The sequence below is a fragment of the Phalaenopsis equestris genome, unplaced genomic scaffold (genome assembly GCF_001263595.1).
Source record: "Phalaenopsis equestris unplaced genomic scaffold, ASM126359v1 Scaffold000428, whole genome shotgun sequence".
Classification (NCBI taxonomy): domain Eukaryota; kingdom Viridiplantae; phylum Streptophyta; class Magnoliopsida; order Asparagales; family Orchidaceae; genus Phalaenopsis; species Phalaenopsis equestris.
Window position 1 is genome coordinate 4,159,815 of NW_018164869.1, and position 26,718 is coordinate 4,186,532.

At 32.4% G+C, this 26,718-nt stretch overlaps 2 protein-coding genes across 4 annotated transcripts; one reads left to right on the plus strand and one right to left on the minus strand.

Annotated features, from left to right (window-relative positions):
• Positions 1-7,700: 7,700 nt before the first annotated feature.
• On the plus strand, positions 7,701-10,458 carry LOC110027604 (protein TIFY 6a-like). 2 transcript variants are annotated; one of them, XM_020729104.1, is made up of 8 exons: positions 7,701-7,917; positions 8,237-8,445; positions 8,554-8,840; positions 8,920-9,010; positions 9,100-9,247; positions 9,353-9,410; positions 10,041-10,238; positions 10,282-10,458. In XM_020729104.1, coding segments are annotated over exons 1-8 (1,077 nt in total). In that variant the 5' UTR covers positions 7,701-7,832; the 3' UTR covers positions 10,283-10,458. The 2 variants fall into 2 exon arrangements, with proteins under 2 accessions (XP_020584763.1, XP_020584762.1); XM_020729103.1 differs by having other exon boundaries at positions 10,041-10,458.
• A 2,841-nt stretch (positions 10,459-13,299) lies between these two features.
• Positions 13,300-24,698, minus strand: LOC110027605 (protein FLX-like 3). Of its 2 annotated transcripts, none has more exons than XM_020729105.1 (3): positions 24,552-24,698; positions 13,719-14,381; positions 13,300-13,637 (listed from the first exon to the last, which is right to left on the minus strand). In XM_020729105.1, exons 2-3 carry the CDS (start codon positions 14,377-14,379, stop codon positions 13,549-13,551), a joined length of 750 nt encoding a protein of 249 aa, XP_020584764.1. In that variant the 5' UTR covers positions 14,380-14,381; positions 24,552-24,698; the 3' UTR covers positions 13,300-13,548. The 2 variants fall into 2 exon arrangements, with proteins under 2 accessions (XP_020584764.1, XP_020584765.1); XM_020729106.1 differs by lacking the exon at positions 24,552-24,698 and adding an exon at positions 20,092-20,221.
• Between the last annotated feature and the right edge of the window lie 2,020 nt (positions 24,699-26,718).

Below are 26,718 nucleotides of genomic sequence, written 5' to 3' on the forward strand. Positions count from 1 at the left end.
GTTATATATATATATATAGATATATATTACACTATTTTAATATAAATATTGAGAAAATTATGACCTTGAAAATCTTAAAATAAATTATTTTAAATTCTTTTTAATTCATTTTAAATTAAAATATCCTAAAATATTTCTTCTAAGAAATTTTGTCCATATAAATAGAAGAAAGCTATGTATAGAGTATTTATTAACACAAAAAATATTTAAATTATGATTGTTGAAGATTTAATGGGGGAAATTTATATATGCTGCATACAATTCTTACGTGTTTGCATGTCTCGCACCTACTTAAGCAAAATTTTCATTTTAAAATGTGGTTTAATCTTCGCATAAAAGAATTTTGAAGATTCTCAAAATCATTGAATTTTTTGAAGATTTGCATGCAGACTGACATGCAACAAGTACTGTGAAGAAGAATGGGCTGCTCACGCAAATATATGTGGTGTATCAATTGTATTGGGTTTGAGTCCGGTTGACGATCCCACAGGAAACGATGGAAACTGAATGAATGAAAAGGTTTACTCTACTATTTTCAACTTAAGCCTGAAATTTTGGTTTAATTAAAGTCAATCCTAAATTATCAGCAATCAAATTGAAAATTTACTCGAGTTTGAAAGAAGATTCTCCCTTGAAAAGTTCAACAGGAAAGTATATGTAAGATTCATGACTTTGAGTAAAAAATGTATTAGCTCCCTAATCCCATTCTTTATCCCAAGTCATACTTTTTCCCTTAAAATTGCATTAATTTAGTAAATATATTTCTATTTGATTAAGTTAATGTGATTAACTTAGTCATTTCCATTACTATCTCTTCTGAGATTCATAACTCATGAAAAATTTTTACATCACACTTGGCCAAAAATGAAATATAAATTACGCACAAAAAGTTAAATCATCATCCATAACAGTCGTATAAAGAAACTTTCACATACATCTATCATATATCCTCATCCGAAGAAAAAAAAGACAATTACTCACAAAACATGCTTTAACACACAACATTTGATTGAAATAAGAATCAAAGTACATAAGTCTTACAAAAATAAGTGAAAAGCGCAAAAGAAAGAATTTCATAACTTCTCTCCTTTTCTTCACACCTAAAAGGCTGAAGATATAAGCACACAATCTCAGGAAGTCCCTCAATCTTCTCTTATCTCTACTTGATTAATCTTCTCTTGACTTCACCCTTTTTTATTTGATTTCTACCTCAAGAAATCTTTGGCAGAAATATAATAAGGAAAAAAGCCCCAATAAGTTCTTCTTCTAACCTTCTATATTCCTCCCCTAAACATCAAATTCAAAACCACTAAAAACCGTGAAGTTCGGGTCTGAATGCCTAGGCGCTGCTCACTTAAAAAGTTTTTCATAAGGGATTGGCGCCATGGCGCCGCGATCGCGGCGCCTAGGCACTGGTGGTAGCACTTAGGCGCCCAAGGGGCGAGGCCATCTTTTTGTCTTCTTGGGATTTTGCTCCATTTGAGAGGAATCTGGCGCCCAGTGGCCAAACTTGGTTTCATTCACTAATTCGATCCATTTTGATTTCCATTTTTTTTCCCTTTCCTGCTACGACCTACAAAAACAACATAACATTTTCCTCAAAGTACAGTATGATCATATAAAATACAAAAATACATACATCAACAAATATAAAATTATCAACATATCACATAATATGCAATTCTTATGCATTTACATAACTAACTCCTAAAGTATGATATTTACCCATATAGCCTTTTAGTGTCTCAATCACTTCAACATAATGAAATGGTGTACTTTACTTTAACAAATTAAATTTAGTAGAATTTTATATGTTTATGTTATTAATTTTGATATTATACAAGTAAATATCAAAATTTAGACATTCAATTTAAAAAAAAATGTGTAGTATGTACCTAAATACCCTTTCTTTTTCTAGGAAAAATTTATGGCAAATCCTCCATCATTTTCTATAGAGAGATTCCATAAGGGAAGTACTTGTCATTGCTGTTCCACATCCACTTCCTCTGTTGTCCACAAGATAGCCTATCTATTCTTTCTTTTTCATCTATTCATCAATCATCATGATGTAAAGTTATTTTCATTATATTGGCAGAAAATATATTTTTTTATTGGTAGGAGAAATAATTAAACAGTGAAATAAGGTAAAGTGGTTTTTGTAAGAAATTTTATTTATATTCCATCTCTTGTGCCATAATAATAATAATGGGATGAATGAATTCAAATAAGGCTTCATTAAGTTCAAATATGTCTTTTGTTTTATGTGATCCACATTTGTTAAGTTGTCCCTCATATCCTGTAGAAGAACCAGAGGTCTAATTGCTCCACCAAACTAGACAAGTTCAAAGCCAACCAATAATGAAAACGACCGAATGGCTTGAGCCCGAGCTGCTCATTCAGACAACAAGCAAGGATAATCTATAAAGCTAATGCAAGGAAGAAGCTAGCTAGTCCCTCGTATCCTGTAGTACTATCGAAGACCTCCAAACGATCTCCCTGAATACCATCATGAGCTGATAACACGGTCTTAGCAATCTCTTATGGTCTCTTCGTCTAAAGAGCAAACTACCTATAGGATTGCGATGATTCGCCCTCTGTCCGATGGACTAGTTTCGTTCTACCGACATGAGTTCTCTATCAAGGGTAAAGGGTCGAAGTCCAGGCCATGAAAACCGATCAGTAAAACTCAACCGATCAAATCGGTGTTGTCAACTCTTGACCAGCAGAAGAATAGTTGATCGGCAGCGTCTACGAGTCTAACCGACCAACAAAGTCAAACGACTCATCTACCCACCTAAGCACTTACCCAAGCCCCACAAACCTAGTTGATTGGCAAAAACTATTAAGACCGGCCAACCAGCAACGCTTTCACAAGTCTTGTCAGTCCATCCAGTCGAGCCCTATAACTATCACTCTCTGGGCCTCATATATGTAAAATACATGTAATAGCCTATACAATCCCACTAAAACAAGGAGACATGTGTAAATTCACACACTGAATCTTCTTTCTCTATAAATTGAAGATCATTCTATAAATAAAGGTTTACACGACTCTTTTAAAACTATTGTTCCTTATTATGCATTTCACTTTGTCTCCACCATCATTCTCTCTACTGTCTTATGTTCTATTCTTTAGGTGCAATTTACAGGCAAAAATCGAGAGTCGATGTTTATATATAGTCACCACGAGTTTTATAGGTTTTAGTATATCTTGAAAGCTATGCAATTAAGTTCTTTTCAAACTTAAAAATACATTATAATAAATAAAAGCACGGACCAGGTCTTACTAAAGCACTAGAGCATATACGTTTTGCATGCGTTCCAAAGGTTAATGCCACTTAAGTACCTCATTTAACCTTTTATAGAATAATTAGAATATCCGGAGTTTAAATTTCATTTACGACATCTTTTATTTCTAAAAAATAAAGATTTATTTCTTAATCATGAGTCCTAAATTTAAAAAATATATTATTCTTGCATGTGGTCTCATCTCCTTTAATCACTGGAAAAAATATTACATCAGGACTCCACACGTAGAGTTATGTGCGGAGTCCAATGAAATTACGTCGTGGAGGTGATCGGCCCGGTAACACTAGGGATAGGGAATATTTCCCTCGTGTTAGGGAATATTTCCCTCGTGTTATTCAGGTATTATTGTATTCTGGAAATATTACCGATGTTATAATAACACAATAACACATTAATAATATTTGAACAAAACACAATAACACTTGAATAACACGAGAGGAATATTCTCTTGTGTTACATGGCCGATCACCTCCACGGCGTAATTTCATTAGACTCCACACGTAGCTCTACGTGCAGAGACCTGATGTAATATTTTTTTTTTGTAATCAATGGGTCACTAATTGTTTTACTTGAAAAAAGAGGGTCATTTACACACATACCATCCAATTCCTATCTATTTACATATTTAACCACAATGCTTCTCATTTTACATTTATACCGCCCAAATCTTTCTTATCACATCAACAATTTGATAATTTTAACTTTCAAAAAGTGCAATACACCTATCATGCATAGTTTATGATGGTATGTATTTAAAAATAGGAGGTTAGATGTTAAAAAGGTAAATATATTGGAATTAAGTGGTATGTATGTAAATATTCCAAAAAAGAAAAATTGGAATATGAACAAAGGAATCATATATAAATTTAGGATATTCAAACGTTTTATGCCACGTGCATATGACTAAAAATCTGCATCAAACATTAAGAAATTTATTAATTAAGTGCTAATAATGCTATGTTTTTCATCCAACATCATCCATTTGCATGCTTCCGTCTAGGGCACTTTAAAAAACAATAATAATAGCATTAGGTCAACTTTGTGTATCGAAATTAGCACCTAACTTAGATCCAAGAGGTTAGGGTTTTACTTTAATTAGTGTCTTAATTACAACTCAGGAAACATACTAACACGTTTGACAAAATGATCATTATCACCTTAATTAGGACTATATTAATTGAGCCAAGCCATCTTAATCCTTCTGATTTAGATGCTTTAATTTATGCAATGGATAGAGTACAGATTAACATTAAACAAAAATCATGTCTTTGTTGTGAGAATGTCGCCGGTGGCTTATTTTGATCTGTAATTAATGAGTTTTTTTTTTTTTTAGAGTTTTGTATTTGTATACATTAGAACTGTCGGCACGAATCTCAAATAAAACGGACGACCGTGGGTAGAAAGCTTCGCTCAAAGGTAAGTGATTGATCGGTAATTCAACGCCAAGCATGAGAAGCTGTGTCTCTAAACTCGGAATAGGTCAGATCTCTAGAGATGTTTTCCCGCTCAATGACGACGAGAACCGCTAAGAGTGAAGCGCAAATCATTTTGGCAGTGAGTCTCGTCGGATATCCCACATAAGTAGTGACAAGATCTGCCCAAGACCTTGCAAAAGAAAATATTCGGTCGAGGCGACGCACCGACCGGACAGACAAAGATGCAGGTCATGTAAGACTTGAGCTAAATGACAAACCAGTCACGACTCACACGATGAAATAAATCAACCCGCCAACTGACCGACCCACCAGAGAATAAGAGAGAGTCCTCGACCATGACTAATCGGCCGACCAACAGAAGTCAAGGTCGTCACTCTGATGATCATCTCAACCTATCAAAGTGAAGCAAGTCAGTTGGTCGATTACCGTCATGTTAGAATTCAAATTATAATACACATTAAGAGCCATAACTATTCACTCCTTTCTGCAACTATACAAAATATGTTCATATAAAAAAAGAGATAAAAGAACGACGAAAGGGGAGGGAAGTCATTTGAACTCTCCCCTAGTTCCCTCAACTGTAAAGTTTTGACAATTCTACTTTCTTTTCTCTCATTTGCTCTATTCTAACTCTTGAGGCATTTTCACAAAAAGATAATTTAAAATTCATCATCCTAAAAGGTGATGTGGTGAGCGTGAACATGCCCGAGATGTTGGAAGTTAGAAATCTAAAGCCAAAAATAGTCGGAACAGCTTTGATGTGAAGGGTCTTAAGAAAGCAATTCATGTATGACCTAAATCTGTTTAAACCTACTACTTTTGTAGAAGTATTGGAGATAGAAAACGAGCACATACTTGCCAAAGAAGACTTTCAAGGCTTTCTGAAAGGTAAGCAGGGTTTGCCCAACCATTTGTCAAAGAAGCAGAAAGAACGAGGTAAAGCGCGAAAGGCAAATGACAATTAGACCTTCGCTGGTCGCCAGAACAACAATTCTAGGTCTCGGGATCATCAGACCGAAAGCAACACCCTGATCAATTGTCAGTTCAATATTATGAGCGATCGCATGTTTACAGATAAATACAAGGTTTGACACCCCTCAATGTGTCAATGGTCGAAATAGTCCAAGTCATCCACCAAAACAACAACTCTAGGTCTCTTGATATCGATGTTTTGTTAAGCAAGTTTGAGCACTTGCCACTTGGAAGATGAAGATTAAGGTGATCATTGCAGGAAGACTCAAGTAGATGTGTCATCAAGTTCAGAAGAATTCTAATAGTATAGGATAGTTAATGATTCTTTTTTTTATTTTCAATATATTAGATTGCTATTAAAGCCTCGAGGATAGTAAATTTAAAATCAGAACTAATCGTGTTCTTAAAATGACAAGAGTATAGAACACAAAATCAAATTATATGTCTTTGCTCACACTAGTAAGAGTATATTTTATAATACATAAAAATACAATAAAATGTATGTTTTTATATAAAATATTTCTAAATTTTATTGAGATTAGCTCTAAGAAATTCTAGTGTCATTTTCTTTAAAATTGATATTACACTAGAAATAGTAGACTCTCAATAATTGCATGCACACAAGCACATGGCTACTCACCAACACAAGTTCATCTATGCATCCACACATTAGCACTCATTATTTGTTATACATCCCTAAGCTCATATCATAGATGAGTACGTTAGCATCCGCATTGTTTGTATCAGTTTTTGTAGGATAAAGTATTGCGTCTGGAGTTCAGACGACTGCTACGTCCTGACAACGGATGCGATATACTGATCGTCTGAGATTTTTCTCTTCCCCGCGACCACACGCAATAATTTTTCCTTCCAAAGGCATATATATTCTAATGTCCGATTAATTAAGATAACTTGTGATATATGGAGGTGAGGAATCGTGGGAAATCAGCGGACTCGTTTCAGGGATTGTAATTTGCATGGCGGCAAGTACAGCTGGGAGAATTGGACCCCACTAGAGAATTTAGGCATGCATGGAAGAAGAAGGGCCCCACCCAACATGCCCTCCTAGCCCCGCCCATGTGCCTGCTGGCCCACGGCAGCCCAAATGGATTTTTTTTTTCTTTTTTAAGCAAAAATAAAATCTTAAGTGATTAAAAAAATTATAAAAATGTCACACAATTTTATTTTCATGATATGTGTGATATCTTTTTTTTATTTGCAGTTATCATATTTAAAAAAAAAAAAATCTCACCTTTAAAAAATTAGTAATAACGATATTTTTTTTATTTAATATTAAAAATAAGGGTGTTGTAAATCTAAGAAAAATTAAAATTTAAGAAGCTAATATATAAATAGGGCTGTCAAAATGGCTTGTTGTTCGCGAACAGCTCGTGTTCGGCTCTTTCACTGAGTTAACGAATGTTTGTACTCTTCGTGTTTCGCTCTTTTTGGCTTGAAATACTACTAATCAATTATAGATATATATCTTTGATGAGTAATCTTTTTTTAAAATTTATTTGACTATAAAACTACAAAGATTCATAATCAATTAAAATTATTAATGAAGGAAATAGATTTAAAACTATTAAATTAGATTCAAATGATGTTTTAAATCTTGTCTCAATTGTTAACATTCTGATGGCTACATGATTAGGGTTGTCAAAATGATTTTATGTTCATGAACGGCTCGTGTTCGGCTCGCTAAGCAAATGAGTCAAACACAAACATGCTTTTTGAACTCGAAATATAAACGAGCCTCTGGGCTCGCTTGAAGACCCCTATATATTAACACATAGCTACTGTGTGGTACATATATAAATGAACAAAAAAAAAATGTAAGATAATTATATTCATAATACACGAAATTTTATTAGTTCTAAAATTAATGTCTTCTACCAATTTTTTTATTCTTACCTAAATATCGAAATTCACGATAAAATTTTAGAACTTTTTGTTTTAATTGTGACTTTCAGTATAAATATGACGATATCAACGGTGAAGGAAGCAAACTCATCAGCTCGTAGCTCGTGCTCTTTTTAGAGATAGAGAGAGAATAGTTTGGGAATGCTCTTTGGGAAAGCAGGGACATTCCAGGAAGAATCGATCCAATAAAAAATGGAGAGGGATTTTCTTGGAGTAGTTGGGCGAAATTACAGGGCTTTAGCGATGGAGGAGACCTATGGCGGCCGCTTGGATTCAGGTGTAGTTTTTTTTTTTTTTTTTTTTGAAAATGAAATAAAAAACTCTTCTTCTCACTTATTTTGAGCTAAAAATCGAATTTTGTTTAATAAAGTTGGTTTTTTTTTAATCTCTTCATTTCCTGTTTTCGTTCTTCGGTTTGTATAGAATTAATGTATCTCCCCTTTTCTGTATAAATTGTAGATTTATAACTTTGTTGCAGCTTTAGATGATTATCTTCCTAATGTTTCTACTGTTTTTAGGATGTTCTGCCAGTAATTTATATATGAGCGGGATCATTCATCTTACTCAGCTTTTTTTTTTTTTTTTTTGGATTTCAGCCTTTTCAGTTAATATGGCTGTTCACTGGCCCTTTATGAATAAGGCTTCTGCAATGCAAAAATTTAAGTCATTTGAGGCTTTAGGAGAAGAAGACAGGCTCAAAAAACTAGTTTTTGAACCTCCATCCTCAACTGGATTACAGCCTGCTACTTCAATCGATGCTTTTGAGGCTGGTAATGCTGCAACTTCTGCTGTAAAAGCTTCTGAGGTTTGGCTGCCATGATTCTTTGATTCATTGCAAGTCTGAAAAGTGTTTGTAATTCAGATTTTAAGCTCTGAAGCTGGTATTTTTTTCATCTTTTTTGACCAATTTTAGAAATTAATTGGCATGGAAATCCATGGACTCCAACAATTCTCCATCCCTTCTTCCCAAAATGAAGCTGCAGACACCCACCATGCTTCTACTCAACGCTACAACAATGCTAGTTTTACAGCAATGTCTCATTCTCCCTCTCCCATCACCATTGCCATGACCACTCCTTTCATGAAGTCTCATAGTTCTTCAAATCTCACAGCCACAGAAGTAAAGCAACAACCTTTAGGATCAATAATGGCAACCAATCCCTCTATAGTAACTAATGGAGGTGGTTCCTTCACACCAAGGTAGTATATTTGCATTATGTTTTTAAAGAATCTCTTGTTTTTGACTTTCATGAAATGAATTCACATTTTTTTTCTTCAGGAATGTGTCCAAGCTTCATATGAAAACGGCCCCGCTCACTATATTCTACGCCGGATCGGTGAATGTGTATGATGATGTTCCATCCCATATGGTATTAATTTCTCTTAGACTAAATTGTGATTGTTATAACTTGAATTCTATGATTTCATACCAAAAGCTTAAACTGTGTTTGCTCATTAGGCTCAAACAATCATGCTTATGGCAAGTAAAGAGTGTAAAAATGCTATAAACGCCGCCGACGATAAGACGGAAATGAAGAGCGAGCACGTGAAGGCTACTAATGCTTGTATGGTGGGAGTCCCTGCCTCTGCCACTATAATGCCAAGAGGTTTATAATTCATCCTGTCACCGAAACTTGTTTTGCATGTTTTTAGCAGGATATATTTTCTTTCCATATATTGTTTGAACACTTATGATTGATTCGTCTATGCAGCTGTACCGCAGGCTCGAAAGGCTTCTCTGGCTCGATTTTTAGAGAAAAGGAGGGAGAGGTATATATTTTGTGTGAATCAACACTGCTCTGTTGTTTAGCATGGTGGATTCTTATGTAAATTTCTTAGTTGATGGAAAAGATGTTCTTGAATTTTACAAATGTTGATTTTGTTAAGAAACAGAGAGGAGTTTGATTCTAAATAGCACTTTTTGATAATTTTATGAAAATTAGTATCTGAGCTAGTATGAAACTATTTTTTAGCTGGAAGATTTACATGCATACTGCTCAACTTCTATGTATTTACTTATCAAACACTGAAACTTCAATTTTTACATTCAGACTGCCGTATCTATATGCATGAGAAGGAGCATTTCACTTTAAAAAGGTTAAAATGATGGTATTTTGGGAGTGATATGAAAATTTTGGGTGATTTAAATGTTAAAAAGCAAAATTTAGGCGTTAGATATGTGAATGCACAAGAATTGGGTGGTATGTATGTAAATGCCCTCTTTCTACTAATGATATTGAACTGTAATCATGGTATCTTCATCTCTATTGTTGTTGAACCCTATTTTGTAAAATCATGTTTCAGATCATCCAATCATTCTATGAAAATAAGTTTTAAATGAAAAATCTTACTTGAATATGTGTATTTTAAATGACAATCTCCATATTTTTCATCTTACAGAATAAGCAACACGATACCTTACTCATGCGAGAAAAAGAGCCCAAATAGCTCCGTTGTGCTCGAGAGCGCTCCTCCATCGAGCAAATGCTCGTCCCCTGATGCGTCGATCTCGAGCAACAGATGTGGTTCATGGTATGTGAACCAAACCAAGAGCTGCAGCGACAGTGATGAATTCCCCAGCACTAAATTAGAGATGTAAGCATGATTTCCAATTGAAGAGCTTATCTAATTCTGCAAATGTAGCCAGTTTCATTTAATTCTGAATAATGTAGCACATCCTTATTTGATGTTGATTAAGCGGGTTATATATGTAATAATGATTAGAATGGTATTTCTTCTGGCTTTTGCAAGAAGAGAACTTTCGTATAGCAATATATGTATTAGTTCGATGGTGCACTTGAGACAATTTCATGCTGCATGAGTTGAATGTCTGGTTAGATGGATAGTGTTGAGAAAACTCAGAGCTGCTATGGATGATTCATACCCAATATCTATATGTTCTCCAACAACTTTTTCTGTGCTGATGAAATTATGCAACCTTTTTGGGTAATTTTAGCAGAAGGAGGCTATAGAGCTTTGATATTTAATGGGATCAGCTTTTTTAGGACTTTAAGGTAATGGGTAAATTTGCATGGTATTCTTAGCATAAGAAGGTGGATTAGGGGTGTCATTAATTATGATTTGCTTTGACTCTGTGATGTGAATAAACAATTGAACAAAAAGGCTACGTTTGTAATAGAGACCATATTTCAATATTTTTTTTTTAAATGAATCATAAAAAAATCAATATAAAATGGTTATAATAAATAGTATTTATTTAATTATTTAATTAATTCAATTCATATATACTTAAACAAATGTTTGTTTATGTTCAGCTCATTTATAAACCAAACACAATAATTATTCGTGTTCGGCTCACTTATTTAACAAATGAATCAATTACAATTTACTTGAAGAATCGTATGCTAACTGTTTACGATAAAACAACTTATTTGACATCCCTCATTGCAAGGGAATTGATTGTCTAAACATAAATAGACATTTATCCCTTATGCAAGCAATATTTGTTGATTATCGTTCATAAATCAATGCACAATTAGTCCTAGGGGGTTTAATTCGACCCCTAATGCATGGGTGAAAGTTATTGAGCCATATTATAACTTATAACATATGTTGAGTAAAAGAAATATTTGACTTTTTTTTGTGATGAACTCAGGTTATCGAGTGAATAAGTAATGAATAACATAAGATGGATCAAAATATATTCATTGTTTATGAGTCAGTAGGGTCATGCTTTGATCAAAAAGCTAAAATAGACCAAAAATCTGAGGTCAATTATATCTTTGTCCCACATCACAAACCATACAACTATACAAGTCTTCTTGCTGATGATACCAAGCATGTCAGACAAAAAAACTCATTTTAACCAGTTCGAGAATATTCAAGAAACGAATTTATTGAGAAAAACTATATGAAATTTTATAAGATCCCTACACATATTGAGGAATGTCTTCAATACTTTTTTATCCATGCTTAATTCATAAAAAGAAACTAGAGATATAAACATTATATTCACATAAATACATGAACAAAAAAATATACATAAAATTAAATTGATAAGTTTTTTGTCGATGTAAATTTAAAGAAAAGGCATGATAAAAATTTCAGGGAAAATCTGGCAGAGAAGCACAACAAAAGCCTATTTAATATGCATAAAGATTCACATTATAAGGACCGGTAGCAAGCACCTTGGACCTTGTTAGAATGTCATGTTGAAGAATAATATAGGATATTTTAGGTATTTTACAATTACAAGTTTATGGCTCGACTACCCTACTACTCAGTCGAAGAAGAGCAGCAGACTTTGATTCGGCGAGGTCTGGTTGTCCGACTGTTCTAAGTTGGGATTGTAGGTCGACTTCTAATAGTCTTCGATTCAATATGTATTTCTGATTCAGCGAGGTCTGGTTGTCAGACTTCGATTCGTATTTTAATTTGTTGAATCTCCTCGAGATTAGTGCTGATGTATTTCTGATGCACAATCTCTTATGATATCATGAGGTAGGAATCAATATGTTAATCAGGCCACCAAAATTACAAGGGGTGTGTTATTCTTAATTAAGAAACTGGTTATTAGTTATTGAAGGAAGTGTTTATTAAATATTAGACATATTTGTCATAAAAGGCACAACTAATTATCGGGTGTTATAACATTCATGATAACAGAGAGAGATTAAAGTTTTAGCCTTTTATAAAGATTCAACATTCATAAAACAAATTTATAAAATACACCGAGGTTTTTACGTGAGAAACTCGAAAAGAACATTCTCGGGGTTTAATTCAATTGAAATATCTCGCTATATAAGGAAATTTATATTAATGTACACTTCCTGTTCAATTAAACAAAATGAGATTAAAAGGATTGGAACACTGGTTTTGTCTTATTACTAGTAGAAATTATTGAAAAATAAGCTGAGAAATTAGCCAAGTATGATGACAATCAAATTAAGATGGCCGAGCAATAACAATTAGAAGATGAATTTAATTTAATGCCATGGAATTGAATGCCACATCCATGGGTCCATACCCACAAACACTTCATGAATGTGCATAAAATCTAATAAATAAACGTCCATTTGATGATAGAATTTTCTGATAAAAATTTTATTGAGCATATAAATAATGATTTAAGATGCATTTTTTCAGTAGGATTGTTGAGTATAATTAATTTCATTTTCTAAAATAAAATTATAAAATAATTAATAGTATTAATATAAACAAAGACTGAAGGTGATATAAATCAATTTTTTATATATAAATAAATATATTTGCATGCCCGAAAATTCTCTTTCAATTTCTCCTTACAAAAAATGAGTAATAAAATAATTTATTTTACAGAAATTATGTTAAAAAAAATAAATAAATACATAAAAAACTGCGTCTGATTATTGGTTTACTTTTACACTATTTTGGTGAGCTTGATTCTATTGCAGTCTTAAAAGACTGCTAATTTAAATTTGTTCCACCAAGCCAGCCTTAAATTGCACAAACAATTTCATATCGGCAAATTAATAATAAAAAGGGGCATTTACATGCATGCCACTCAATTCCAAGGTATTTATACATCAAACACCTAAACTTTTCTCTTTTTTTTTACATTTATGCCACCCAGTCTTCCATACCGCATCAAAAATACCAAAATTTTTATTTTTTAAAGTGAATTACATATTCTCATGAAACGATAAAATGATATATACGGTAAAATTAAAGTTGACTAAAATATTGCATATCAAACCCGGTTAAAGTCAAAGACAATGAGAGCTCACCATCTTGAGCAAGTTCAGCACAACAGGTAGAAAAAAACATTCAAACCAGATCAAAAAATCTCATCATGTTCATAAGCTCACATTGCTAAACTCCAACGAAAACTATCAAGTTTCACATAATTTCCAATTAACCATGATTTGAAAAGTTCAGAAAAATACTAACTGGATCGGAGAACAATCAATCAATGGCGAGGAAAGCCGCGATGATCGTAGTGCAACCAAGAACCAGAATCATAGACTCCCTTCTCACCTCCATAAGCTCCAGTAGGACCTGCCAGAGAAATATTCAACAATGAGAGAATTTACAAATTTACACAAATCAGTAGAATGAGATATCAAAGAAGACTGGTACCAGATCCCCTCGCTCTGCTCTCCACACCCAAGCGCTCCGCCCTCAGCTTCTCGACTTCTCGGGCCATCGAAGCCAGGTTCTTATCCAGCACTTGCCTCTGCTCCAACTGGTCGGTGTTTGCTTTCTTCTCATACTCGTAAGCCGTTCTGGCTCTGGCCAGCTCCTGGTGCAGGCCTTCGATCTCCAATCTGAGTGAAGGTGTCTGCTGGTTCTCAGCCTGAATGTGTTTGAGCTCCTTTGACATGTTCTGCACATCACTGGAGAGCTCTTTCCGCAGATTATCGAGCTTCTGAGCTTCAGATTTTAACTGTAAAAACTCGGCCCTGAGAGGCTCGAAGCCTAGGAGCTCTTTCTCGAGCTTCATGCCTTTTTCGATCAGTTCCCGGGTCTGAGCCTCTTTATCAGAACGAATCTTGGGTATCAACTCACCAAGTACATGGAGTTCCTCTTTCGCGGCAGTTATTTCCCTCCTAAATGCAACATTTTCTTCGACGAGTAAATGGTTATCAGCACGAAGCCGACGGATCTCATCACGGCGTATAGCGATCTCTTCCTCGATGGGGTGGAGAGGAACAGGAGCATGTCGCCTTGTTGGGTGTTGGAGGCCGTCATAAAAGCCTCGTGGATCCTGGTGACGAGGAAAACGGTTCCTCCCTGCCATATCTAAGCATGGAGAGAAATATAGTACAATCTTTATGATAAGCAAGCTAAACATAACATAGAAGGTTAAGAAGAAATACATTTCATTTGGTGAATATCGAGATGAATTGCATGATCAATGTTAGAGTTATAAAAATAAAATTCTAGCATTCTTTAACATTATGCAAAGATTTATGTCTTGTACCCAAACATCGTTGTTTTGAAATCTCATCGCTAATTGATTCATTAGAGGTCAAGGATAAGATTTTGGAATGAGCTGAGCTATATTTCACCAAAAATACTATCGGAGGCTACCTAAATATTGGGCATTAAGGCAAGTTAGAGCATTCGCTTGTGCGACTATCAATTCACGCGAAAAACTGAATAACATCTAATAAAGAGTAAAGCCTATGAAAAATAGGCTTGTTATGTAAGATTCAAGTATGGTTGAAGTTGAACAAATGAAGAAATGCTTAAACAACCTTCTTTTAAAAGTGTTTTAGGTGTAGAAAATAATTTAAGGTTACAATCTAGATATGTATCTAATGATTTTGAATCAAATTCAGCACATACTTTAGACAATACTCTAAGAACTTAAATCTACACATGGTCAAACGTCAATATGAAATTTGAAATCGAAATTAACCCTATAATCAAATCAAAAGCAGAACATCTAATAAGAATGGAATCTATTTCTGAATAAGGAGATTAACCAAGCATATATGATATAGTTAATGAAGCAACTAAGCAATCTATATATTTTTTAATTATCTATTTATATTGTTCTTGTGATGAGTAATTAAATAGATGCCTTTATTTTTGTTCATGATTAAGTGAAATAATTTCATATGAAAAAAAAAAAACTATATGACAATATTAAATGACTTCAAGAATTCCTCAATAATAAATGCCAAGAAAAAAGGCTGAAATATAGACCTTCGTCCATGTAGTCGGGCCTAAGAGTCCTTAGCTCATCAAAACTAATATTTTAAGTCCTTAGAAATAATATTATTAAATGTTGTTTGTCCATATATGCACACCATAATTTTATGGTTAACCTACTTTTTATTCTGTTATCCTCTCATCTTCTACTAATAAGTTCTTAGTCATTAGTAGTACCCCATAGACATAGATTAATTTCAAGATATTTTATTATTGGTCTCATATCATTGCGTAATTTGCAAGCTTAGCAAAAATTGTAAGAGAGCATTCACAAAAAAATTTTGATTTTTGGCGATGCTTGTTACTTATACCTTGTAATAAAGTCGTGGTGCATTTCAATTCAAAAAAATTGGTTTCTTTGGATGCAATGATTTCATGGCCTTCCAGATATTTACGTCTGATAATTGTATTATGGGAGAGCTTATAAGAGGTAAATTTTGTTCCTGGTGGTTTTGGCTTTGGCTAAAGGTCCTTAAGAGATTATAACCTGCAGGTTTTAAAAGATACCTCTAAAAATTTACACAGAATCAAGCTTTGGATATGAAATAATCATATCTACTAATCTAAAGATGAAAATTCTATGAATAGATGAACCGACGAATGCAGCCAAATATCTTTAATTTAATATTTTTTTATTCTAATTCAATCATGTGATACGTGATTCATTCGAGTGAAGGACAAGTACAGCTCACTGATTCTAGTGAATGTATCTTCTTGTATCAACATGAGACATGCATTTCTTCACTTAGGACGATCTCTTTTCTTTATCTAATTTCTTCAAAATATTTTGTTATTGGCTTATCAAAGTTCAAAGTTGATATAAATAACCTTTCAAAAGAAGCATGCAAATTTAATTATTTGTAGATTTTTTATGGATCAAATTTCACATTTCTTCTTCGCATTAAATCAATTAATTCATTTTCGCCTGGGTTCTAATTCCTGTATATATTAGGTTGCACTTTAAATAGTGAATTTATGCATATTTAATGACCTTTGATATGAGAAAGCCTATTTCTTCTAGTGATCTATATTTCTTTTATCATCCTAGTTGCATTAAGAAATCTAGAACATAAATTGCAATTCATCAGCAATCTTTTTCAGGAAGAAGTTACTAAGACCTAGGAGTGTCCGATTTATTGAAAGCATATCACAGGTTGATGCTCATCCAGCCCACACCATAGTTAATGAATCATCTAGTTGAGTTTGAGCAAGATAGCCTTTAACTAAAATAAAAATATTTTATTTTGAGTCGAAGCAAAAACAATCGATTCTGAGCCAATTTTAATCAAAATAACAGAAGACACGTATAAAGGGAATCAAGTTTAATCAAACTAAGTTTAGGTGAGCCAAGCTTTAGTGGAAGCAAATTGATTCCAATTTTGAGTATGATAAGTGATTATCTAACGAGTTTAAAATGAAGAACAAAATTGCCAGCCATAAATGTAAATGGCCAGTAAAATTCATAGCTTCCCCAACTTATTCCAGAAAAAAAATAATCATATGCAAATGACCTGAGGGATTCAAGCCTCTATCTCAACCGTTCTTCTCCACAAAATAAACCACGAAAGCTTATTCATGGTTCAGATAACATATTCAATAATCAACCAAAATATATAGGTTAAACTGGTTAAAAGGCATTCAGCATAATGCAAATAACTAAAATAGTCAAATGACTAGTATCAAGGAAATCGCCAACACTAACAACAAATTTTATGTTGATTCAGGGACAAGGTGGCCCCAGTTATTAAGATTATTGATCCTAGTTTTATGGAAGAAAAACTGCAGGCACTTCTCCTAAGCACTGGTGTTTTCAATTATTTTCCCCTTTGTTCTACGACCAGATTGATATAGGGATTGTGTTAGGGAAACAGCCAATAAGGTAAAGACAGATGGTGGTGAGGATGCAAAAACAAGGTTGAAGCCAGCTGGGTGGTCAATTTTAATTTATTTGCCGAAACATCCTCTCTAGCCGTCATAAGGCATCGACATTATTATTAATGTTGTTATTAACCTCACCCAACTATTTGAGCCCAGCTTTCTAATGTGAAAAATATTGGATCAGGTTGCCCTGTGACTAGTTTCCTGTAGAACAGCTTTAAAATGATAACATGTGGCATTTAAAAATACAAATCATGTATTTGATTACATCTCCATCTCATAATTTATACGGAAAGCAAAAACATCAATAATAATTTTGAAGGTCGGATATTAAATTTTGAAGACTTTTTTGCCCAAAATATTATGATTTTAACACACTAAACAACATAGGGCATTTACAATAATTTCAAATATCGAATATTAAATTGTGAAGATATTTATATGAAATATAGAGACTCGTGATGATGTCATAAAAGTTCAGAACTTTTTTATTTCCACAAGCAAGTGGCATGCCATGCTTCATCAGTTTAAAACAATCCTAAAAGAAAATGAGTTGGGACATCCTGAAACTTCTTTTCCCTTTGAATTCATGTTCCTCATTCATGCATGTTGAGTGCCACAGGTGCTCTTAAATCTAATTTATCCATGATTAGCAAATTTTATCCAAGTTACCTTTGTTGACCTCTTTTTATCAAATGCCCTTCACGAGAGTTTAAACTGCTTAGGCTATGAGTGCATCTTTTGGTCAACAATGCAAATGCCAAAAACACAAAAAAATTATTATTATTATTATTATCTTTTGCAACCCTAGGCAAATAGATTAACTCCAAAAATTCTCTCTAATTATAACAATATCAGACTACGATTCCCAGAATAATGATATTTTTACAGTTTCTCATTTCCGCCGGCCATAAATTAGTATCCACTGATTTCTTTAATGGTCAACACTTAAACCTACACATCATACCAGCTAGGATTATTGCTTTAAATAATTTATTTCATGTGATATTCTCTCATGATGGAGTACCCAAAGTACGTCTCCAATCTCCATTTTATCCATCAACTATTACTCTGGAAATTATATCCAAATTTATATCCCATTTTTTTGTATAATGGAACAAGGATGTTTGAACCTAGCAAACCTATAGATCACTCAACTCCCTATTTTATTTGAGTTTTTTTTTATATTTTATCCGGTAAAATTGTTCATCATACACATTGTTTCAAATAATTAATACTAAACTCTCTATCCTGTAAAATCCTCATTCTCCTAATCCTTCATTTATTTCAAAAAAGTCTTACTTCTAAGGGTTATATCACTAGTAAAAAGTGAAACATGAAGCTCTCTCTTTTTTATTTGATTTTATAAACAGTTCCATAACTAACACGAAAACAAAAGAATTGATCTTGGTTTAAGATAGCCAATCTAACCTGTTTCTCAATTATTCAAGTGCTAATTTTCATAGAATATGTTAATCTAAATAATCCATCAATCCAGATAAAAAATTTTATTTTAATTTTTTCATGCATATAAATTGATTTATCATTATAAATAGAAAGCAAAAAAACAAATAAAGGTGGGTCTTCTGTCCAGGCCATTAAGTTAAATGAGCTCTGGAATCCTTTCATGCTTGGCTTAATTAGTTCTTCAACGAGCGAAATTAAGCAAGGAATTGACATGAACTTAGAATTATTCACAAACATAGAACTGAAGGGTAAACCCTAATTAGCCAATGGCATTCATCAACAATTTAAACCCTTAATTTATAGGTCAAATAGGTACAGTTAAAGGATACACTAATGCAGCATTCTCATAATCAGAGTAATATTTTTTATCTCATTTTATCAGATTGCACTTTGCTTGAAAGAATAGATGATTGTTAATTCACTGCTACTTATTTGCTCTAGATTGTAGAAGCAAATGGACAATCATGCCTTCAAAAGTGATTGTTCATTAAGATTTGTATTTTTTGCAATAATATGATTTTCTTAAATATTAAATATGAAACATCATCTTCTTAAAAAGTTCATGATTAAGGTTACATAAAGTGCTAAATTGTTTTCTTAAGAAAAAGCTAAACAAGAAAACTTACAATTAATAAAAGGGAAAAAGAATTTTACATAAAGAAGGTTAACTATACTATGTTCAAATCTTTCACCATTCAATCCAAGTGACCTTTGGTCTCCCTCTTTTTCCTTCCTACTTCTTTGACGTTAACTTTATCTAAAGGCGAAGCAGTAAATAATGGAAACATTTTCTAGGCACGCCACATGTCGGGTCTTGTTTTAAACAAGCTATAACAATTTAAAAAAATTAATTACTGAAAGAAAGAACTTAGAGATTTGATTAATTACTTATTACAAAGTTATGGATGATGGTGAGATGATTTTGCAAGCCATGAAAAAAAAAATAAGATTTTTGCAAGTTACTTATAAGAGCATCATCTAGGGCTAAATATATATGTTTTGCGATAAAATATAAAACACCAAACTTCCCAGAGACCTAAAATTAAAAATCATGAATGCTGAGAAATATTACATACTCGTTGTCGGTTCATCCTCCATCAAAAATTAAAGGAAAACAGCCTAGAAAAGAATCTGATGCTGAGAAACAAGCCTTGTTGGTAGCATGGCACCAAAAAGGTGATAAAGGCGTATCAAATTCGTAATGATTTTGAAGAAAAAAAAGGAAAAATGACCAAGGTAAGATACATGAAGCAATAAGAGAAGCAAAGTCCACAGACCTATGCAACCACCAAAAAGGCTTGGGGCATAAAGATCCTTGCCAAACTAAAAGAAACAGCTATTGCACTAGAAAACTATTAATGTTAAGGGCTACCCATATCACATCAAAATAACAAAGCCTAAAAAATATTATATGTGTATGGAGAATATAAGTGTTAAGATTTTCTACCTTAACCTTACATTTGAAACCCAAGGTTCAATATAGGAGGGTTTATAATGAAATAGCACTTAAAGGTTGCAACAAACTGTCGTAATAGCTTTGAATCTCTATAATTTCCTCTTGGAGATCTGCTACCTTCTAAACTATTTAGTTCTCATAATTACCTGCCCAGAATACCTCATATGTCAAATTGGAATAGCAGTGTTGTATCTATCTCCCAAAATTTTCAATGCATGAATACACATGTGGATACCCATAGAAATTATTATGGCACACCACAAGGAGTATTATATCATAAAATACAAAAATAATAATCAAATGCTATATGTGATGAATCCCACTAAAATTATAAAAAATAGTAAGTTGTTTAAAATGAATACAATGAGAACCTTACTCAAGCGTAAATGACATAGCAAAGAAAATAAGATTTTTGCAGTTTTCCTATATCACTATCGCAAATCTGTGTTTATAAGCAGCAAAACATTGCTCATAAATCATAACAATCTTATTATATTGAGACTTATTTTAAGTCGTTTATTTAGATTTTTATATTATTTCCATTTATGAATTTCGCGATAAACTACCTCCGTTATCTAGATTTTTTAGAACTAAGTCCTACATTCCATAAGAAGTATATGAATTTATTAAATAATAGATTATAAATTATAGATGTAGCCTTCATTGGAGAAATCTTGGATAAGTGCAAAACTTTTTTCTTCCAATGAGTGATTCAAAAAATCCTAAAAAATAATGATAATTAATCTGCTTTGTCTAATTCCAAAAAACTATCCCCCTAAGCCACACCAATCCTTCTTCTTCACCACTTCTCCAACAAGAAGGAAGATGTTTAGGGAAAACATTTTGACATTAAAGATGATTGTTTACGCTTAATGAGAGTTACATGAAAAGAAAGACAAGTGTTCCAGAAAGTTGTTCAAGGCTGGGAGGGGTGCATTTGGTTAATTAGGATGGTTTGACCAGCAAATTTAAAGAGTCAATTGGATTTGAACGTCCAAAAAATTAGATCAAATTGACCAAATAAAACACACAATCAAACCAAACCAAACAACAAATTTGTTCGGTGTTTCAGTTTGATTATAAATAAACTTCATTGCATTAAAAAATAATTTGTGTAATTTTTAATGCATAATTGATAAGCAAAAGTATACTTAAAATCACCTATAAACAAAAGCGATTAAACTTTAGAATTTCTTATCACAAAAGCTTGGTTAAAATCATATACATTAATTTGATTTTTTATTTTACAAAAAATGGTGAATCAATAATCAATTCAATAAGTAAAAATCAAGCATTTGATAGTTTGAACCAATATCTAAACCGACAAGTTAAAATCCAAAAAAAATTATCCAAGATAATTTGATTATATTTTATTTTTAATTATAGCCAAACAATGCTCACTCTTATCCAAAACCATCAAATTTGAAGGATAAAGCAACAAAATCTACTAACCAGCAAAATGAGTAGAAAGATAATATTGTCAAAGTTGAAGAACATCAGAAACACATAGTTAAAAAATTGAATGTTACAATAAAATCATCGAAGAAGGAAATAAAATTTTCAAGATAAAATAAATGAAATTATTCAATGGGTGAAATTTGAATATCACACAAAGGATTTAGCTATTGATGAAAAATAAAAATCACCTTGGCAATAGAATTTCGATTCTTTCAATTGACAAGGTAATTTCAAGATGCACTCACCACCATCAAAATTTGGCAACCCAATCTGGTTGAATCAAATTCAATTTTTTTCCCCAAACCATTTTGTATTGGTGGACCTAAATCCTAGCTAAGAAGAATAGTTGATTGCATGGCTGGGAAAATTGTGGCCGTAAGATGTTATCCACTGTGCTAGTTAGAGGGGATTCAATCTTATAAAGATGGCAATGAGTTTTGAATATGTTAAGGAAAATTCAACAATCATAAAAGAAGAAGAACATCAATGTCAAAAATTGACTTAGTTAATAATGATAAAAAGGTAAGAAAAACATACCAATGTAAAAGTTAACATGTTTTAAAAATATAAAGTTTATAATCGAGTGGAGTGGTCAAAACAAAATATGTGGATCTATGGAAAACAAAATTAGAATTCAAGACCTTGTAAGTGTTGAAATATAAATGTTTCAAGATGGACACTTCATTTATTTTTCCTTTTTTTTTGTGTTCTAAGTCAAATTTTCACAACGATGGAGAATATAGAGATATGGGATAAAGCTTAGCATTTTTTATTGATTGTCAAATTCACCATAATATTCCAAATAATTAAGACTAATGGCGATGATGATGAAAACATCATTTATGAATTTCAGAAAATAATGCATTCAAGATACTTATTTTGGAGTTTGCAAGTTATCTTCGTTTGGGAGATTATTGGGATTTGGTGCAATGGTGAAACCAAATTGATTTATTAGTGAAGAGTTTTAAAATTGCAGATTTACCCAACTTAAATATGGGGTTATGAGCCAATGCATAAGATTTGATCCATGGGCTATGCTTGGATCTGGCGTCAAGGTTTCTTACATGGGTTTGAGGTGAATATAGAAAGCATAGATTGAAGCAAAAGACAGAAAAACAAAAGCACCAAAGAAATCTAAGCAAAATATTATTGGAAGGGAACTCTATCTTCTCTATGTAAGAAAGTCTTTGCTCTTCTTATCATTCTCTTGTTGCTATACACTTGAAAAAGAAGAATTGTATAAAATTTCCATGTCAGTAGCAAGTGACCAAGCTCTACTTTAAGAAGAATTAATGAAGTATTGAACCTTTTATGAAAGCTCAAAAGATTCATAAAGGGCAATATATTGTTACAAACCTTTGGAAGGTTGTATTAGAAGTGTAGATTAACAAAAATGAAAGGGTTTGCAATTTGTATTTGGTTGGGAGAAAAACAATTTGAAATTAACTTGTTAAGGAATTTTGAATCCAACTTTAAATCACTTTAAGTGTACTCTAAATTTACACAAATTGAGCAAATTTGTAAAGTCACATCACAAAACTTCCATCTCTCCCCGCACATAAAAGTAAGGTGTACATCAATTGCAAATTTTCACAGCACAACTATGACCCAATGCAATGTAAAGATGAATCACAATATAAAAATAACAAATGTGGAAGAATGTTGTTTGTACTCTTAAAACAAAAATTAAAAGTGAAATTTATCCCGTGGGTTGTTATGACCTTCTCATGATTCTTTTTTTTCGATCGAAAATAGTTTTCTTCCTTTTGTGTTGTCTAAAAATTCCTATTTAATGTATTTGAAATAGCATTGATGATAAACCAACACTAATTGTATGCAATAGTCCTCCCTTTAACCACGTCTACGTTTAAATTTCAATATCATGCACCAAATAAAAATTCCACATGGTCCAAACAAAAAACCACATGGTCCAAACAAAAAAATATTTTTCATATTATTCCAATCATCTTTGGCTAACAAGGATTTAAACATTTTTTTCCATGTTACTCGATGCAAATCAAATGGACCTCCATCAATAGTTGATTTTTATTTGCCACGTGTTTTGGGAAGAAATAAAGCATGGAAAGTAATCCTTCCACTTTCCAAGTTTATTTGGAAAGTGTAGACCAAATTAAAATAATAAACAAATAACCTTCCAATATGAGGATGGTTGTTCTTTTCAACTAAGCCAAGTAGCAATTTCATCTGTGTAGTTAAAATTAAGACCTCACTAGAGAATTTGTTGTGTTTCAAAAATCTAACCAAAATAACTGAAAATTCACCAGTAAGTTTAAAAAAATAATAAAATCAAATAATAAAATAAAATTATAAAATCAAGTGAACCTTTGATCAATTGCTCGTAAAAGGGGAATAATAAGCCTTTAAAAAACATGGATAAAATAACTCTTATGTTTTTTTTTCCTTTCCAAACAATAATTCCTAATTCAGATTACTATTTCCGATCCTTCAAGAATCTAATTGACATCTAGTTCAACTTCTCTTATAACCACATTCACTTCAGATTCAATGACAATATGGCCAAGCAAAAAAAAGATAACCAGTAGGGATTTGAACAAGAAAAAAGACCAAACAGTCTAACTCTCAAAATCTCTACTGCACATAAAAGTGTCTGAAAAAAAGGTTATTATTAACATCATTTACTTACTTGAGTCATGGATTCATCAAAGACAACTAACAAAACAGCATCTTGATGAAAGAGGTGCCTCAAGACCATATTTATGTACTCGTGAAACTTCCTAAACCCTAAGCCTCCAACTTCTTATTGCCCGCCAACAGCTAAGCGCTCTTTTTTTAAAAATCAATCAAGCATCCGTTACCAGGAAGAAAATGAAAAAAAAATAAATAATAAAAAATCGAGTTTTCCCATCAGGTAATACAGAAATAAGCACATATATTCACCAATAAAAAATTAAAAAAAAAATTAAAAGCTTTTGAAACACATCCATGGCAAAGCGGCGTGTGCGAAAACCTACTAGCCAAGGAAAGCTCCGGGGTGTTCGTCGGGCAGCTGGGAGATCTAGAAGCCAAAATATGAACAAAACCTCACTTTTGTGGAGGGGTAGGGTTTAGCCGCTACACCGCTGGGCTCCGTCGGTCAGCTGAATGACCTAAAAAGGTTATGTTTAATGAAGGTATATGTACTCTCTTGGCCCTTTTTCAAATTATATTCATATATTTTAAATTACAATTCTAATATTTATTTATGACTTTTGAGAATTTCTTGGCTTAGTAATTTTTTTAATATTATTTTAAAAATTAAAAAAATGTTTCCGAAGTGAAGTGCATTATAGTGTGCAAATTATAGAGGAATTAAGTTGATGTGTCATACATTAAAATTTTGAGAGAGACTAATTGAACATAGTTTAAGACTTGATATAAAGATTTCTCAATATCAGTTTAGCTTTATGCCGGGCAAATCTACTATAAAAGCTACATATTTGTTGAGATGTTTCATGGAGAAGTACAAAAAAAAAAAAGATAGGATAATCTACATATGTTTTTTTATTGATTTAAAAAAACTTATGATATGGTTCTTTGAAGAGAAGTTCTTTGGAGAGTTCTAAAAAGTAAAGGTGTTTGATATGTATATTCAAGTCATTAAAGATATGTCTGTTATAGTTATTACTTGTGTTCAATAGAAGGAGAACTGACCAAGTATTTTTCTATTTCAGTTGGATTACATCAATGATCGACCTTAAGCATTTCTCTTTTTTTTTTAGTTATGGATTGCCTCCCTTAATAAGAAGTTAATTGCACGATCATGTTAGAAATTTCATGTTTCAACTTTATACACAAATTACAAAAGAAAAGTACATAATAGCCAAGATCTTTTAAATTCATGATTTTTACTATATAAAAATAAAGCGACGCATACCTGTATTCATGATGAACAAATTTGATCTTGAAGAGATGGAATTTCTCTCTCTAATCCCTTAAAACTTTCTGTACTTTCTGATGGAGAGAAATGTACGAGGTGTGTTGGGTAGAGAGAGGACCTATTCTCAAATTCATGCTCTATTTATCCACCATCCATCAAGGGGGTTACTAACCAATAGGATTTATGATAATTTAATAAATTAATTGATTTTTATTAATAAAATCAATGACATAAGTTAGTAACATTTATTTATTTTAGGGGTTATAGAGTTACAAAAATAAATATCATAAGTTATCATAAATTATGACATAAGTTATGAGTTAAGAAAATAAATAACTTAAGTTATCAAAATAAATATCATAAGTTGTCATAATTTATGACATAAGTTATGAGTTATGAAAATTAATAACTTAAGTTATCAAAAATAAATCTCATAAGTTATTAAAATAAATGTGAGTCATAAATAAAAATATAACATTCTCCCACTTGGCTCACTTAATTTTAATAGTGCATTACATACTACAAGATAAATCCTTCTTTATATTGGTTAAATCATAAATTATTTAATAAGTATGAAATTAATATGAATCATGGCGGTTGTGCATCAATTTATCGACACAATCCCTTCCATGTATCACGATATCAATTACATACTTAGCATAATGAGAATTAACATCATGGTCCCATAATGTCTATTAAAAGACAAATCTTGTTGAAACATCATGCAACATAAAGTGTACACTAACGATAAAAACAAGATTTATAAATATCAGAAACAAAAAAAATTGAGCCCAAAATGTCAAAATATAAAGAGCATAAAACTAATAAAGGGTTTTGGTAATGCCCATTCTCACGACATGTTCGTTAAATGTCTTCGGTGACAATCCTTTTGTCAAAGGATCTGCAATCATGAGATTGGTGCTAATATGCTCAATTGACACCCTATGTTTCTGAACTTCTTCCTTAACGGCAAGATATTTTAATTCCATGTGTTTAGCACCTTTGGAATACTTGTCGTTTTTGGAAAAGAAGACTGTTGTGGAGTATCACAATAAATTTTCATCGTCTTGGCAATACTGTCGACAATTCCAAGTCCTGAAATAAAATTCCGCAGCCATAAACCCTGAATTGTAGCTTCAAAGCAAGCCACAAATTCAGCTTCCATAGTGGAAGCAGCTGTGATAGTCTGCTTCGCACTTTTCCATGAGATTGCTCCTTCAACTAAAAGGAACAGATAGCCAAATGTTGATTTTCTGGTATCA

Bases quoted from the DNA above. Each gene is read 5' to 3' on its own strand.
- LOC110027605 (XM_020729105.1), bottom strand. From the start codon at position 14,379: ATGGCAGGGAGGAACCGTTTTCCTCGTCACCAGGATCCACGAGGCTTT. The intron at 13,638-13,718 runs GTACCAGTCTTC...TTTCTCTGGCAG, and splicing joins GAGCAGAGCGAGGGGATCTG to GTCCTACTGGAGCTTATGGA.
- LOC110027604 (XM_020729103.1), top strand. From the start codon at position 7,833: ATGGAGAGGGATTTTCTTGGAGTAGTTGGGCGAAATTACAGGGCTTTA. The intron at 9,011-9,099 runs GTATTAATTTCT...TTTGCTCATTAG, and splicing joins ATGATGTTCCATCCCATATG to GCTCAAACAATCATGCTTAT. The intron at 9,411-10,040 runs GTATATATTTTG...TTCATCTTACAG, and splicing joins TTAGAGAAAAGGAGGGAGAG to AATAAGCAACACGATACCTT.